Source organism: Vigna unguiculata, chromosome 7 (genome assembly GCF_004118075.2).
Source record: "Vigna unguiculata cultivar IT97K-499-35 chromosome 7, ASM411807v1, whole genome shotgun sequence".
NCBI classification, from domain to species: Eukaryota; Viridiplantae; Streptophyta; class Magnoliopsida; order Fabales; family Fabaceae; genus Vigna; species Vigna unguiculata.
The window spans coordinates 857,313-874,891 of NC_040285.1; the positions used below are offsets into that span (position 1 = coordinate 857,313).

The 17,579-nt window shown below is 27.8% G+C and overlaps 1 protein-coding gene across 1 annotated transcript; it reads left to right on the top strand.

Moving 5' to 3' along the window:
- The first annotated feature begins 297 nt into the window (after positions 1 to 297).
- On the top strand, positions 298 to 2,038 carry LOC114189506 (AT-hook motif nuclear-localized protein 20-like). The gene has a single exon (XM_028078086.1). The coding sequence runs from the start codon at positions 864 to 866 to the stop codon at positions 1,683 to 1,685; it is 822 nt and encodes a 273-aa protein (XP_027933887.1). The 5' UTR covers positions 298 to 863; the 3' UTR covers positions 1,686 to 2,038.
- Positions 2,039 to 17,579: the final 15,541 nt, after the last annotated feature.

The following is a 17,579-nucleotide window of genomic DNA, read 5'->3' on the forward strand; positions in this document are numbered from 1 at the left end:
CTTTTTTCTATGATCTCTCATAATTATCATTGTGCTTCTGTAAAGGCTTTTTCATCTCTTCCATCTTTTGTCCACTGAGATCACTTACTTATACAAATAGTCAAAATATAAAAAAAAAATAAAAAAATGAAGGAAAACACGTTTATAAAGTACAACACTTCCTGATCGTCTGATCTACAAACAAACCATCTTCTGATGAAAACCCGTTTCTTTTACTTGATTAAATAATCAATTGATTGATCAATCAATCAATTAATTAATTAATAACTAATCTCTTTCATTACACCCTTTACTTTGATTCCCTTGAGCCATTGAATCTAATTCCTCTCCTCTAACATCTAAGCACCATTTTTCCTTTCCCCTTTTCTCTCTCTCTTTCTCTATTTTCTCTCTCTCTCTCTCTCTCTCTACCCTTCCCTCCATTAGAGAGTGGAAACACCATTCATATTAGGTCATGGATACAAGAGATACAAGAGACACAACCCCTCTTTCTTAATTTCTCCTTAAAACCTAGTTGTGAAGGGTTTGACTTTTGTTGTCCCTTGAATTCAGAAACACACAAACCACATCAAATCTCCTGTTGCTAATAACCCATAGCTCCCAAGTTGCCAAATTGCTTTAAATTTGCTTAACCTTGTTCTTGCTTTGTCATCACAAAACATTCTAGGTTAAGAAAACAGTGTGTGTCTGAAAAACCTTGTTCAGATCGATCTTCTTGTTTCTTTTCTTCTTCTTCTTCTTCTTCGAACACACTCTCAACAGCAATTCTGGCTAATCCGTGGTGGAACAGTCATCAGGTGGGGTTGGGTGCAGGGGTAGACCCTGCGACCAATTCGCCATCTTCAACCTTAAACAAACGTCACATGGACCTTTCCATCAACGAGAGAAGCTTCGGCAGAGAAAGAGAAGAGGAAGAGGAAGAAGATAGAGACAACGGCGATGAACCCAAAGAGGGTGCAGTGGAGGTTGGAACCCGCAGGCCCAGAGGGAGACCACCGGGCTCCAAGAACAAGCCCAAACCACCCATCTTTGTCACCAGGGACAGCCCGAACTCCCTCAGAAGCCATGTCATGGAGGTTGCCGGTGGCGCCGACGTCGCCGAAAGCGTCGCCCAGTTCGCTCGCCGCCGCCAGCGCGGGGTGTGTGTCCTCAGTGGGAGCGGTTCGGTCGCCAACGTCACTCTCCGGCAACCGGCAGCGCCGGGAGCGGTCGTGGCACTGCATGGAAGGTTTGAGATTCTATCCCTGACCGGAGCGTTTCTGCCTGGCCCTGCTCCGCCAGGTGCCACCGGACTCACTGTGTATCTGGCCGGAGGACAGGGCCAGGTTGTAGGAGGGAGCGTTGTTGGTCCTCTCGTGGCGGCTGGACCAGTGATGATCATAGCAGCCACTTTTGCTAATGCTACATATGAGAGGTTGCCGCTTGAAGAGGAGGAGGAAGACGGTGGCGGTGGCAGTGTCCAGGGCGGAAGTACTCTGGGAGGGTCTCCTCCTGGAATTGGTAGCAGTGGCGGTGGTGGCGGCGGCGACGGTGTGAGTGGTGGGAGCCACTTGCCCGGTGGGATTCCCGATCCTTCTTCTTTGCCTTTGTATAACCTGCCACCAAATCTTCTATCCAATGGAGGAGGCCAAGTGGGGCATGAGGCTTTCGCTTGGGCACATGGCCATGGAAGACCACCTTTCTGAGTTCACAACTTTAATGTTGTTGTCCTCACATGATGCTGGATATGGGTGGTTCGAGATCTAATGGAACTGTGACGATGATGGTGTTGTGTTCTAGTTTGAGAGGTTAGGAATTGAGGAAAAGAATTTCAAAGATTTAGAAAAGTGGAGTAGTAGTTGTGAAGAACGTTGGAGATGAAGAACGAAGACTGTTTTACTTAGCTCAGTGTATATGTATATTGGAGTAAGAACTTTGATTTCTGTGTTTCTTCTTTCCCTTTCGCTTTATGTGTTTGGAATAATGATGATGGATAAATTTCTGAATAGTTTAATCGACTACATTTTAATTCATCATCTCTGTGTTATGGTTCTTTTTATCCTTGATATTTTTGTTCTTCAGATATTATATTCATGTAAAAGATACATATATTTTACTTGGATGCATGATATTTTTATATTATTCATGTTTTAAATATATAAAATGTGGTATAAAATAATAGTTCTCTTTCCTTATTTGGGTTCTTTCTTAATATTATTATTGTTATTATTATTTTACTACCCACTTACTTTGTGGCTATTAAATACATGATGGGATGATTGATTAGACTTGCAGGATGTGAAGAAGTTTTTTTTGTTTCTGGGGGAGGAAAATTGTGGTTTTCTTCACACACCATTGGATTTGCTTCTTCTTCTTATCGTCTTTTTCCTTCATTCTTTAACTGTTCTTTTTCTACTGCTGAGAACAAAGTGAATCACTGTTTCATGACAAAATGGGACACACATATAGAACATTCATGCATGATGTGTTTCTCGCACACAACTTTTACCTAACAAATTTACTTCTTAATTATATTTCATTTTCAAGCATACCATGCTGATTCTTAATTAGGGTTTACAACTTTGCATATGCACTTTGCTTGTTAAATGCACATAGCAACCATGGCTATCTCTCAAGGTGAAAGATAAATTGTATAGACCCAAACTTTAATTATATTAACGGTTAGAAATTTAGAGTCTAAGTCCTACATTAGTTAGAAATAAAGATGTAGAATACTATATAAAAATAAAAATTCATAAATTTATTATCGTAAAATTTTAAGTTGAGAATTGTATTAATATATTACATGATTAGACTCAAATAAGAAAAATAGAATAAGTATTTAAACATCTATTTTCTCTCCATTCTTTTTAATGGTAAAAAGCTTTTAAAACAATGTATAGATAGATGTAATATAAAATATTTTAAATAATGGGAGATGGCTTGCCTTTTCTGTCTTGGCAATTACTGTTTGGGTATTCATATAATAATTTTAACAACACTTTCCGCAATATATATATATTTTTTACATTTTTCAATCACATGCTCGTATTATTCTTCATTTCTTTCATGATAGTTAAAGGAATAGTTGCATTAAAAAAATTTCCTTACCATCATTGCCAGCTTCCTTGGACACAGAATCTTAAGGATCTAAACCAAAAGAAAAATGTGGGAGTCAAGCAATTTATTATCTGTTCTAGTTTATATTGCACATACTTTATTTTAATTAATGCATTTTTAGTAAAGTTTATTTCTAACTACTTTAATTTGTTCTTCCTGTTCCACCTTAACCCAATTGAAATAATATTTTTAGGATCTAAGATATTATCATTTTGGAGCTTAAAATTTTTGTTACAATTTGATTTTTAAAAAACATATCGAATGGTTGAAAGAAAAAAAATATATATTTAAATTGCTTTTAACATTAATTTTCAAACGATATAAGACTACTGAATGCCGAAACAAACTACCAATTGAAATAAGTTTTAGTTCTCACAAACAAAATTAATGTTTTAACTCTAAATCAATTTAAATAACATGAATATTTGCTTTGAAATCAAGAATTTTGTCACGATTTTATATTTAAAAAGTGAAGAATAAAGGTATAATTTTTTTTTATGTCTTTCAATTAAATGAATTGAAGTTATGTACCATTGTTGCCCTAAATTTTCACTATTATAACCACACAGAGGTGAGCTATGTATTTTAATTGAGTAATGTTAACAAACTACACTGTGAGTGTGAGCTATGTATTTTAATTGATCATACTCATTATTGCTTTAGCTTAAAATAATTTTTTTAATGTAAAACATTATCTAAAATGAACTTTAATAGGAATTTCAACACAATTTTAAATAATTAATCAAACACACGAGCATGGTGATCAACATTTCAAGAAGAATATTCTTGCGTATACGCATTTGTTTCAGATTGTTGTACCTGCTTCTTAGACTTTATAGAACGATTCTTCTAATTGTTTTGTTTTCAATGACTATTATAATTGATTAGATATAAAATGATTTGGAAGTACACTTTACAAATATGAATAATAATTAGTAAATACACACAATCAACGAAATACTATATTAATTATTGATTGTGTGTATTTATGTGTGTATTTACTATAATATCGAGCTTTAAAAATCTAAAATGTGTATTAATTTTAATAGCCTTAATTTAATATATATTTTTTTCCCACATAGATTCACTTTCAATTCCTATAGTTTTTGTGAATACAATTAGAAATTGTATACAATTTTAGTTAGGGATTTAGTCTTTCACTCTTTCAAAATTAAATAATTTTGATCCATCATTAATATAATATTTAATTAATAACGGAGGATGTCATTGGAATAATATGCCTAATAGTAACATATTTTTTTTATAATACTGTTATTTATAAATACCATTTTTCAAACTATTAAATAATATATTAATATTTGACCAAAATTACTTAATTTGGGAAAACTAAAATATGGGGAAAAATATTTGTTTACAAAAGCTTTATCAGAAAACAGAATATGAAGATTGCTCACATACAAAAAATCTCACAAAAATCATCTAACTATATTTTTTCAATAATCATTACAAAGTATAAACATTTTTAGACTCTCAAACGAGTTGAATTCTTAGTTTAACGGTACTTAAACAAGAAGAATATATGAATATGAAACTCGATTTTTATTAATTAAATCCAGTTAATTAATTTATAAAAAAAATACCATGTTAGTTGATTAAAAAAGTATTTTATATTTAATTAGTGAAAATTTTATATCTTCCATTGTTTAATCTGAAATTAGAAAGAAAGAGGTGTGATTAATTGTCTTTTTGATTTGTTTCTCCTTTTAGAAATTCTAAAACATTCGATTTGTCGCATGTGCACCTCCTCAGTATTGCACAAACTAAGTGTAGAACTGTGTGTAATGGGGACAACACATTAATGAATTGATTAATTGAACATCCTTTGCAATTTGTTGAAAGTAGATGATGTTGAATTTGGATTCTCTACTCGTTTTGTAAGAGTTATTTATCTACTGTGTCTTCATAATACACCGATTATAATTAATTTTGACGTTTTAAAATATATTAAAATGATATTTAAAATATCAACACAATATATTTTTCACATTCAGCAGAAGATACAGTACAAAAAAATCAGTAGAGAATTTGGACTCGAAGCTACTTGGTACTGTTTGGAGCATGGCTCTTCCTTGTTTGCACATGGATTGGATCAAATTGCAGAAACTTTTGTCATCACATAAAGAAGTTGTGAACATTATTGAGTCCCCAGAAACTTCATGTAAAGTTCATTGTGAAGAATAAGGATTTTTGAGTCCATGCCAACACAGTAACATAATTGAAAAAATTACCTTGTCCAAGAACTGTGTAATTAACTATATTATTAATGGAAACATTGGTTCCTCCAAAAACAAAAACAGACAGGGAGAGAGATGAGATAATGTTTGGCTGTATGTGCCTTGTGCAAAGTCCCTACTTCTTCACATTAAAATATGCTTCCAATTATTTTCCTTCATCATTTTAATAATATTATTGTGATTGCTGCTTTTGTCCTTCTTATCTGTTTGAGCACATTAAGGGTCATTACATACTATTAATAATAATAAGGGAGGAAACATATGTAGTTTTGGTCTCACATACAAACCTTCAATATTTTATTTGCCACACACACTTTGGGGTTTGAGATAACAAAAATCGAAATTTAATTATCACATTTTAATTTTTCACCTAATTCTACTTTTCATTTATCATTTTTATACATTTGTTATGTACTTTTAGTTACTCAAAGTTTTATAATTTTGCTAGTTGAATATTTTAATTAGTGTAAATATATAATTTGCATAATTTTTTTTAATTAGATATCTGAACATATCATAAATGTCATAAGTCAATGGCTCTCATGAGCACATTCAAATTGTATAGATGGACTAAATTTGACCATTATAATATTTGGATATTCAATAGCACATGAAAGATTAAAATCACATATTTATTGTATTCGAAGAATCTAATCGTGAGATTTGAGACAGGAAAATTAAACAATTTAAGTATCCGAAAAAGCTAAAATATAATTAACTCTTAGATTTGGTTAAAACTCAAGTTAAGTCCATATATAAAGGAATTCTTGTGATAATATCATTATAAACGCTATCCACTATCTGAAAATCATTGATTATATCATCGATCGACCTTATCTCTAATTGATACGAGACTTTTAAGACATTCTCTCACGTTAAGGTATGTACATATTTCAAATTGTAACATTTAATATTAATGGATAATCTGATAGTAAAACTCAATAACGAGTGATATCATATTTTAAGCGGTGAATTTTAAGTATAACTCAACCCTACAAAATTAATTTGTAAGGTGAGGTTTGCACCCACTTATATATTATATATTAGTTTTATTTATAGTCAATGTAAAACTTCCGATATACTTATTTTATTATAAGAGATGATAACCTAATTTGTTTTTAAAAAAAATGTAAAGCAAATGCATGTATATATAAAAGAATTATTGTTAATTATGAGTATTATAAACTGAAAATTTGATTCAGTGTTTGGAAGTGATGGAAGGTGTTTATGGTGTCAGATCTTATACCTTATTATAAAGGTTTGGAAGACACATGCCACATAAATTAAATTTAGAAGAGAAGAAGTTTTGTTGAGTGTCCTATAAGATGTGTTTGAAAGAAGGAAAGACATAGTTTAAAAATGTTAAAGAAAGTGTTGTATGGATTCAAACAACTAAAGTGTGGTACAGAAAGATAAGTTTCTATATTATGCAACACGGTTTTGAAAATTGCACTTTTCAGCATGTTTTACACATTGATATTTTTTTTTTTTAATATTTTGTCATTATAGGAACTGAAATTACATATTTGGTGAAGGGTGACATGTGATTTTAATTTAAAGTAAATATTATAGTATAACTCTTGAGATTTTCTCAAATTATATCATGACCCAAATTTTTTTTTAAAATTATATATAAACTTCTATTTTATTTTAAATAGATTATATTATCACTTTTTTTTTCAAGTTACACACCACCTTCCTTTAACAAATTCTAATAAGAAAGATCACTGTAATAGTAAATAAACGGTAGTAGGTATAAATGTAATTTAAAAAAAATCAAGAAGTATCATAGTAATTTTTTCTTTAATTTATTTCTAGGATTACTTTCACTAAAATTGTTTTAAAATACTGCTGCTTTCAACACAATTCAGTAGTGTACATATAACATAATTACATTGTTGATAGAACAAGAAGAATTGATTAAAATATATATATATAAACTTAAAGTGGCTAAAAATGATGAGATCACTGACTTTAGTGACAAATTTATTAACAAGTTAAGAAACTTATTTAATGTTTATAAATTAATGTAAAGACTTTTACCTAAATCAATTTTTATTATAATAAATTTATTATAGTGAACAATAGTTCCATAAAAAAAATTAGAGAACTAGTGATTGAAAACGATGTAAAAGTTACTCACTGTTGAACTCATTTTATAAATTAATTAACTTTTTAACCGTGACAAACTCTTCTGGCTTAATTCAAGATGCTGGTACTAAACATATTAAATCAAACAAGGTGCATTGTTAATTAACTTCTCTTATTTCATTTTTTTATTAAGTCTAAGTCAATTTTAATTAATTTATAAGATGAAATTTATATCTAATTATATATTATGAATTAAAATTATTTTTAATTAATATGAAAATCTCAACATATTTTTCTCACGCTAAAATATATTTCAAACGTAAGACTAAATATTAATAAATGGTTTGATACAGTTTTATAGTTAATGAAACAATTGACCTAACAAATAATAAATGTCGTTAAAATATATTTTAACTCATGATTCTTCCATCATATTTAAAAATTAAAATTTTTAAATTAACTCAATCATATATAAAATGAGGTTTATATCTATTTTATATGTTATGAATTGATTTTATTTTTAGTCAATACAATACTTTCCATATTTTTCAAGAAAAAATTACTAATTGTGAAATATATATTGAATATTGTATTTTTATACTCTGTTTTATTTATAGCCAATGATATATATAAATTTAATTCAGCTAGTAATGATAATTTACTAATGCACAAGGTATATGCATGCACGTAAAGCTAGTCACATCATGTTTAATATTAATTTAATATACATATTTAAGTGTACATATATAAAAGAAGAAAAAAAAAACTTTTTGAGAAGCCTAAAATTGAATGGAATTGCATGATTAATTTTAGTGCATAAAGGTGATAGGATTAAAATATGAAAGGTGGGGAAAGAAGACTATTGTTGACATGGTGATTTTTGTTTTGATGGATAGGATGATAATTAAGAAACGAATCAAAAAACAAAAAACGACAAAAGATTGAAGTGACATGGGAAAAATAAAAATTATGATGAATTATTCAATTCACCCCATCCACAACTTTAACCTTTCACAATCTTTCAAGACAAAAGAAACTTGAAAAAGGATCTTGTCTTTTCCTCTTCTGTTTTTTTTTTTTTTCTTTTGTCCCAGAACAAAACCTAGATTAGATAGCAAGACCTTACTGTGATGTATGTGAATACACAGACATTTTCTTTTTTTTCCCATACACGACAACATAAATATCTATGAAAAAACTGCTATGCACTATTTTTAGAATCAATTTATATATGTCATTGCAGGATTAAGAAATAAAATTATTTGTCATTTTTATTATGTTAATTAAATAACATTTTGTTAGAAATAGTTTTTAAACCTAACTCAATTTCATAAAATCGGATTTCTAGTTGATATGGGACTTCCAACACACCCTCTCACACCGAGATATATACATCTTGTGCGTGAGATTAGAAATGAATGGATGATCCGTTAGCAGTCCCATATCGGATAGAATAGAATGTCCAAGAAAACTCGTTAGGATAGTCTCTAACAGGACTCTGATACCATGTTAAAAATATGTTTTAAACCTAATTCAATCTCACAAGACTGGTTTGTAAGGTGAATTTTGTATCTCACTTATATATTATGAATGTGAGACTTCCAACACATTTGTTTATTTACTATAATAGAACTTTATTAATTCCACGTATGTGTATAACAATTTGTGATTACCCGAATGAGGGATACTTAATTAAAATAAAATAAACTATCTTCTTTCATTCTAGTTTTAGACTGAAAAACAGTTGTTTGTTTTTGATTGATTGTACAAATATGATGATACCTTATACTTACTTGTATTGTCAACATTTGAAATAAAGTTGAACAATGTTTAATAAGTGATGCATTTAATAGACATATTTTTCTTTCAACATTTTTATATTGAAAGTGATAAGTTATTATTTGAATTAATTATGATATACTTCATTAAAATATATAAATATTGTAAATGTTGCGCGACTTTGATTATAGCATATATATTTTGACTAACACACATGTTTCAAACAATAAATTTGCATTATCCTTGGCTGCTTAAAGACAGATATATAATATAATAAGACCTCACATGTATGACCTTTTTAAGATTGGTGTTTATAATGTTTAGTTTATGAGTATTTTAATTATGTGATTTTAATATTTACATTTTTTAGTATGCATCCATATTTTAAAATATTTTAATGATATGATTTTAGCCCATTGTTAGCTTCTAATTAAATATTTGATAGATTTTGTCATTGTAACATATGTGGCGTAGTCAAATACATATTTGACATGTCACAAAAGTAAACGTGTAATATTAATGGACATGCAAAAAATTAGAAAATAAATTATCCCTTCATTTGTTTAATATTTAGTTAAAAAATTATAAAAAATAAAATTATATAATTATTATTTTTAAAAGTCCGATTTCGGTTAATACTTTTTATAGAGAACACTTTTAAGTACAAAGAATACTTAAACCTACGTACAAATAATAAATCAAATCTTTATTTTGAAACACATCGTAAGAGTTGAATCACTCCTAAAAAAAAGACAAGGAAAAATTCTTCATTTTTTCAATTAAATCAATATCACTACCTTAATTTTGTAAAATATATCCCACAATACTTTACTTTTTCATCTTTAAATATGATTTTGTTTTTATACATATAAATTCCATTGAGACAAACCATGTAATGTATTTTTTATATATATTTTTTTCCAAATTAAGCATAACAATATTGAACAAAATGAAGACTATATTTAGGTAATAAATTAATAATGGAGTTGAAGTTATAACTTTGTACTTATGATCATCCATAATTATCCCCATGACAAAATTATCAGTGACCAAACTACTATTTTTCTCAACCTTTATTATGAAAATCATCACCATTCAACAAAAAGCAGCCATCAATCACTTCACAAATTCTTATACCCTATTTCAAATTTAAACAAAACAACATATATTTACATTAATAAAAATTAACTTCAATTAAAACACAAAAAATCAAATTCACCACCTAGTCATCATATCACATAATTTGGAGCACTTTCATAATATCTAAAACGTGAAATTTTTAAAAAATATTTATTCAAGAATATTTTCATGAACGTAAAAATGGAAATAATTATATACCACCTGTCTCTATTGGTTGGTAACTCACCTACTTATAGGCTTTGAAAAAAAAAAACTTAAAGAAACAAAACGTAAGCATTTTTACGATGAAACCTGGAAAAGAAATGAAGGAGAAAACGAGATTGGACCATCCAATATTTGACATATTTAATTGAATAAAAAATTTAGCAAATACATTTGAGTAGCTCCTCGATTTTTTTATAAGCCGAGAAGATATACTCAATCATTCAAAATTTCCTAAAATTGTAACAAAAAACTAGAGCAATTGATGGCAAAATAACTATTTTAAGCAAGTTTTTCTATTTAGAAATATTACAAAAATATAGAGCAATTGATGGTCAATGATGACCTTTTCTCTTTATCACGTTAATGTAATTAATAGAAAGATTATCATATTTATGAAACTCATTATGTACTTATCCAAAAAGTTCATGTGATTAGCAGTACTAATTAACTTTTCCTTTAACTAGAAAACAAAGCATATATATTGAACAAGTCAAAGTTTTTTAATCCTAGTCAAGACTTAGTTCATTAAACCTTTTTTTATTATTAAGCTATTGATACCGATTTTGTTAATTACTAATTAGGTTTAATTAGTCTAAGGATACCTACTTTTCCGCTTTTAAAGATGTGTCAATTGAGTCTCAACTTTTGAAAAGATGTCTCAATTAGGTTATTTTCAACAAAAAATTATTAGCACCATGATATTGATACTTAAAATGACTTACAAAATTAAGTATTGATATTTATATTAAAATTTAATGGTAAAAGTCATGAATTAAGTTAACGGCTTTAATAATTTTTGTCTGAAAGAGACCTGATTGACACATTTTTTTCAAAAGTTAGGATTAGATTGATACATTTTGAAGAACAAGTACTAAACTGATACATCTGAACAAAAGTGGGTACTATTCGACTAATTAAACCTACTAATTAATATATGTGAAAGACTATTTTAATGAGTATATTCTTTCATTTATTTATGAATCTCAAATTCAAAAAATTCTCATTTTTAAACCTAAAAATTTAGTTATGTTTGAATAGTTAGTTTAGAAAAACTTTACCAAGTTGGTTTAATTGATGAGTGGCATTAAAGAGAAATTTGAAGGTTAGTGGTGAAAGCATCCTAAATGGGAGGACCCATATTTCACATGGAATCACGTGTCTTAGTTCCTAATCCACAATTATTAAATTCCAAAATTGTTAGCAACTTGAATGCAACATTCCAAAGCAAAAGTTGGAAATTTGATGGACCCCATTTATTTGTTAATCCAATAATTATTAGGTGTGTGAATATTATAATAATCACCCCCATGAATGGGCATTAATAAACAAATATATATTCTCTTCATCTAATGCAATCAACTAATTATGTTGAAAGGAATCCACTAAGCTTGCATTAATGAAATTTGGACCGCCCATTAAACTTTTTTTATTTGCAAAAGTGATAGTGAGGACTAATGAATAAAATAAGTTGGTATGGTGGGGTAGATTCAAACATCATCAAGAAAAATCACGGAAAATGTTGGCTTTACTCTCTAAGTCCTAGTCCTTTTGTTCATTCTTGTCATGGACTCCACATCATCTTTTACCCAAATCAGATGGAGTTTTAACCTAATTTTTAAAGAAAAAATAGTATCTTTTTGTGTCTTCAATTGCAAATATTGATGTGGGTGTATACTATAACGACAGTAAGAAATCTTTAATCACTAGGGATTATAGGGATTAGGGATGATCATGGATTGGATTTTTAATGATCAATCCACGTTTATTTTGGATTCAAATAATTGGATTAGATTTTCGATTCAAATCTATTTTTTCAAAAAAATTAGATTTAATTTCTTTTTAAATCCAGATCCAAATATGTGAATCAAGTTCAAAATTCATAATCCATTTTTCATAAAATAAATTTAAATTAAATTTTTTAAAACTTGTATCCATATGCCTGACACCATAGAATTTGACAAATTTTTGGTCGAAGCCAACGAGACCAAATTTCAATATGGGACGGACTCGGCTGACTTTTCGCTCGAGAGTGATATATTTGTAATAAGGACCTCGATAAATATTAGCCAAATTTTCCTAAAGAAAGAATAGTCAAATTTAGTTAAGTAATGATCACATATTTGTGAGCAATCTATTAGTGGATAGTAATTTATTCAAGTAGACCTTAATGTTATTTTAACATTTGAGTTTAGATTTATTCTGTTTCTATAAAATTGAATTTTAAAATGAGAATGAAAAAGTTTAACCATAATCATGAGATCATTCAATAATTTGTTATTAATGGAGGAGTATAACAAAATAGTTACCTTTTCTTTATAAACTATATCTTTAACATCTCATTGACTATCTTGACATTAGTAAAAAATAACTATACTTACTACTATTGCAAAAGAGAAGATTTATGTCATACATATGCATACTATGTTAGTCGGCCAAAAAGCCAAACATAAAATATAGGTGACAATATTTTGGTAACGATTTGATACACTTAATAGTCTTATATTGTTTAAGAGTCAAAGTTAAAGATAATTTAAATATTCTTCTTTTCAAAGTGAACAACATTTCAATTGCAGTAATTGATTCTAGGGATATTAACTTAGTGAATTTGGGGTTGAAAAATTAATGTATTTGTAGGAACAAAAAACTTTCTTAACCTTGACTTGTTTCGTTACACTCAATAGTTTCACATCAATTAGAAATCGAGTTCAAAGACAAATTAAATACTCTTTCAACACTTCGAAACATCTTTTAAAGACAAAACTGTTATGTAATTTTGAATTTCACGATAGCAAATAAGAGAAAATTTTCTATGTTGGATTACCTAGATTTGATGTAGAAAACTCTGGTTCGTCTTCTTCTTCATATTTTTTTGTATGAGCTTGTGATTTTTCAGACAGGTTCTTCATGGACAACTTTGTTTGTGCCTGTGCATGTGGCATTAGAGTGTTTCAATCCTAGACTTTCTGTCCAATCACATTGTTGGGTCCCGCTGAAAGTGATCAATAGTATGTCACCTAAGAAAGTGCTTTATATTTTCAGTTTGTTGTTAAAATTGAATATATGGTTAACAATTTCCATCATAAATAATACATGAATGTCTCTATTGGTTGATATTGAAACTTTGGAAAAATATTTAAAATTACATCAACTGAATTTGTTTAGTCCACTGGAGTAAATGTTTTAAATTGTTTAAAAATTATAGTTTAAACCCTAGTACGTAGTACATGTTTTAAATATTTTAAAATAATGGTTTAGATACGTATATATTTTTAATTAATTATAATTACAGGGACTATATATATATATATATATTAATTGAAATTATTCAAATTAATAGATGTTTAAAAGAATAGGTATTGAAATGTGTTATATTTATTTTAGTAATTTTATTTATATTTTATTTTGAATTCATATATATATCGAATAGGTTTTAGTTTTTATTTGAGATTTAGCATGAATGAATGATTAATTATCAATCAATTGTAATAAATTTTTAATTTAATTGTTTGCTTTGGACACTTTTAAGATTTTTGTTCAATAGATCAGTATTACAATTAGAAATTCTTATACATGAGATTTTTCTTACAAATTTATTAAAAATATCTACAAGAAAAGACTTTTTCTGCCATTTTTTTAAGAATCTTAATTCACAGGTAATTCCGTGAATAATTATTTCCTACATTATTATAAAATTTGTAAGTATTTCTTATAAAATTTGTTGCAAAAAGTGTTTTGTACAAAATATTTTACAAAAAAAATTTGTAGCAATTTCTTGCAAATTTTTTTTCATAACAAAATTTTCAAGTATTTTTTATGAAAAAATTTTTAAAACAAAATTGGCAGGATATATGAGTTTTTTTAGTAGTGTATATATAACCTTCAATTTGATAAAATTAAGAAATTTGACTGAACAAGTATGTTTTCATGATTGAATTTCCCCCTATTTTAATCTTTTATATCTTGTGAGACTATTTTTCTAAACATTCCATAAAACCTTACAATTTTTCATAAAAATACTATAAAAAGAATTACACAATATTAAACGTGTTGAAGTAAACGCACCAATGAATCTTTTAGCTTGTCTCAGATTAGACGAAAGAAGAAAAGAAGTCCCACAAATAGGCACCTTAACGATGTTGAAAATGTAGTGTTTTGGAACATTGTGTTGGAGTTTTCAACATTGAACACACCACTTGACTTAATCAATATTTCTTGCAAGTATTAATCTGTTTAATATTCTTTATCTGTTTCATTTTTTTTATATTTTTACATAACTACTACCATATGTTTCAGCATAACGTATGAATAAATTATTGCAATTTGTGTACATATATGACATTAGAAACCCAGTTTGTGACTTACTTGCCATTGTACGCAATTAATTTAAAACATAGACCAAGAACAGCTTTTGTCTATTGTGTGATGTATGATAATAATGGTATCAGTTTATGACTTGATTATTGTATAAATACTTTGACTCTACCATTATTATAACACTATAATTTTGTACGAGTCCAGATTTTCTATTGATTTTTTTGTCTCTGTTCAGTATTAAAAATATACTGTGTTGGTTTTTAAATATTTTTTTAATATATTTTAAAACGTCAAAATTAGTGGTAATCAATGTATTATGGAGACACAGTAAAAAAACACCACAACAAAATCCAAATTCAATCTTGTACCTGCCAATAAGCTTACTATGAATACTAAAATTATAATATTCATGCTTAAGGAATTTTAAATTTAAGATCGGGTTAGAATAGTTTGGTACAAGTTGGTTCACATGTAATATTTTATTATATAACATATGGTATTCACTAATTCTTAGAAATAAGAATAATTTCTCCCTAGTTCTATAAAAAAAAAATCACTTGTTCGTTAAAAATTTTTTAAACTATAACAATAGAAGAAAATGTGATGCAGTTTATTTATTTATTATCTCAATATTCTTCTGAAACTGTTGGGTAATTGCATCAATAAGGGCCCTAATGAGAACTGGGCCATGATGAAAACCATGGGCCACCTAATCTTGTTCCTAATCCATTTTTCTCATTACTTCACACATCATCTTCTCATCAAAATTAATTCTTTTTGAGACTAAGTATCACCTCATATTGATTTGGTTCATTAAAACTAATATATATCATTAAATAATATGATATGAAAATGCAATGTTTTATTAAAATTTTTATAAAAATGTTAAATAAAGATATTTAATTTTTTTTCTAAACATATACTTTAGTTAATTAAATATTTTAATGTTTCTTAAGATTCTTTTCAAAATTGACAGTTTCAATTCAACTCTGTTGGATTAATAGAAAATTTGATATAGTTAATATATTTACAATATAATATAATAATTAAACAAAAAATAGTAATAATAATAATAATAATAATAACAATAATATTAAGGGCATTTAGGTTAACATAAATTAAGTTAATCAAAGCATTAACATATTAAGGGTTAATTATGTTTTTAATCTCTTAACTTTCATTGAATTTTGGAATTAGTCTATTTCAAAATTTTAGATAGTTCTTCGTCTGTTGGAATACCTGGATTTAGTCCTTTTAATCAAATTTTTAAAAAATAATTTCGGAAGTATACTTCATTGAAAGACAGTAGTTAAAAAAATGATAGTTATAACATCATGAACTTAATGAAAATACTATATCCAGGTTCCAAGAAGTAAATCAGAATAACACCTTTTTCCCTTTATAAAATGATAAAACAAATGTCTCAATACATCAATACATTGAATTAAAATGAGATTGTGAAAATGGTGTGTTTCGTTTTTTTTTTTCTTTTTATATTTTCATTTTTGTTATTTTGTGAGGGACTAGGAAAAAAACCAATAAATAATGAAACAAACCTATCAAATAGACAAAGATTGAGCAACTAAAAGGTAAATAGGTGATTCTTCTTTTTCTTTTTCTTTGGTTGTTTTGTCTCCAAGGAAAAAGTTCACAGCGGAAAATACGTTATAAAATTGAAATTTGGGCCCTTAGTTTTTAAGGTTGTTGGGGGAAAATAAATTAAACAGATGGGTCCACATGAAAATGATACAAGTGTTGTTCCATTTTACGTGGTAAGGTTCATTCATGGTTTATAGTTTACTTCGACCAATATTTGTTCGACCAATATTTGTCCGCATCATATTTTAATCCATCTTTTTTTATCTACGTTTAATTCACTATTTCAATTATTATTAGATCATTTATTTTGATTTTTTTTAAATATGTGATGTGATGATTTAATGATGATCAAAATGGTGAATTAAAAGTGGATAAAAAAAGTGGGTAAAAATATCATTGTTCTATTTGTTCATGTAACTTTTTTTTTTCCTTCTACTATGTTTCTAGTGAGTATTTATTCAATGTTTGGAATGGCTTCATGCATGAATTTGAGACTCTCCTCTAAAAGGAAAACAATTTGTGGAGTTGTTTTCTAAGGTTACTAGTGATAAACTCAATCATTTAAAATTTAAAATCTAAGAACAAAAATCTCTATAATAATAAATGTTAAGGGATTGAACATTGAAATGGTAAGTTAATATTATTAAGGATATGAGTTTAAGTTGTATATTTAGTAAAAATAAAAAATAAGAAGATATCGGATATCTTACAAAGAAGATTATTCGTAAATTCAATATCTTAAGATTTTAAATTGAAGATAATATCAATTTTTTATATAAACAGGACTCGTGTCTCATTAGTTTTATATCTCGTGAATCTGCCTAAAATCCATTAGTAGCATTAGAATATGTGAGTTTGTAGATTAGACTCATTTCTTATAAATGTTATATCTTTTGATCAATTTTGAGAGATTCATATATAATATGAAGGTTCTCAAGGGGATAATCCTTGTAGCCAAAGTTGTGAATTCAGTTCTTTGTTTCTGATTTCTCGATGAAACCAAAAAATATTATGCATGCATACGAATTGAAAGAACATACACAACACTAACAACTTGAGACAAACAAAGAAAACTAATTTGTATACCATTTAAACTTG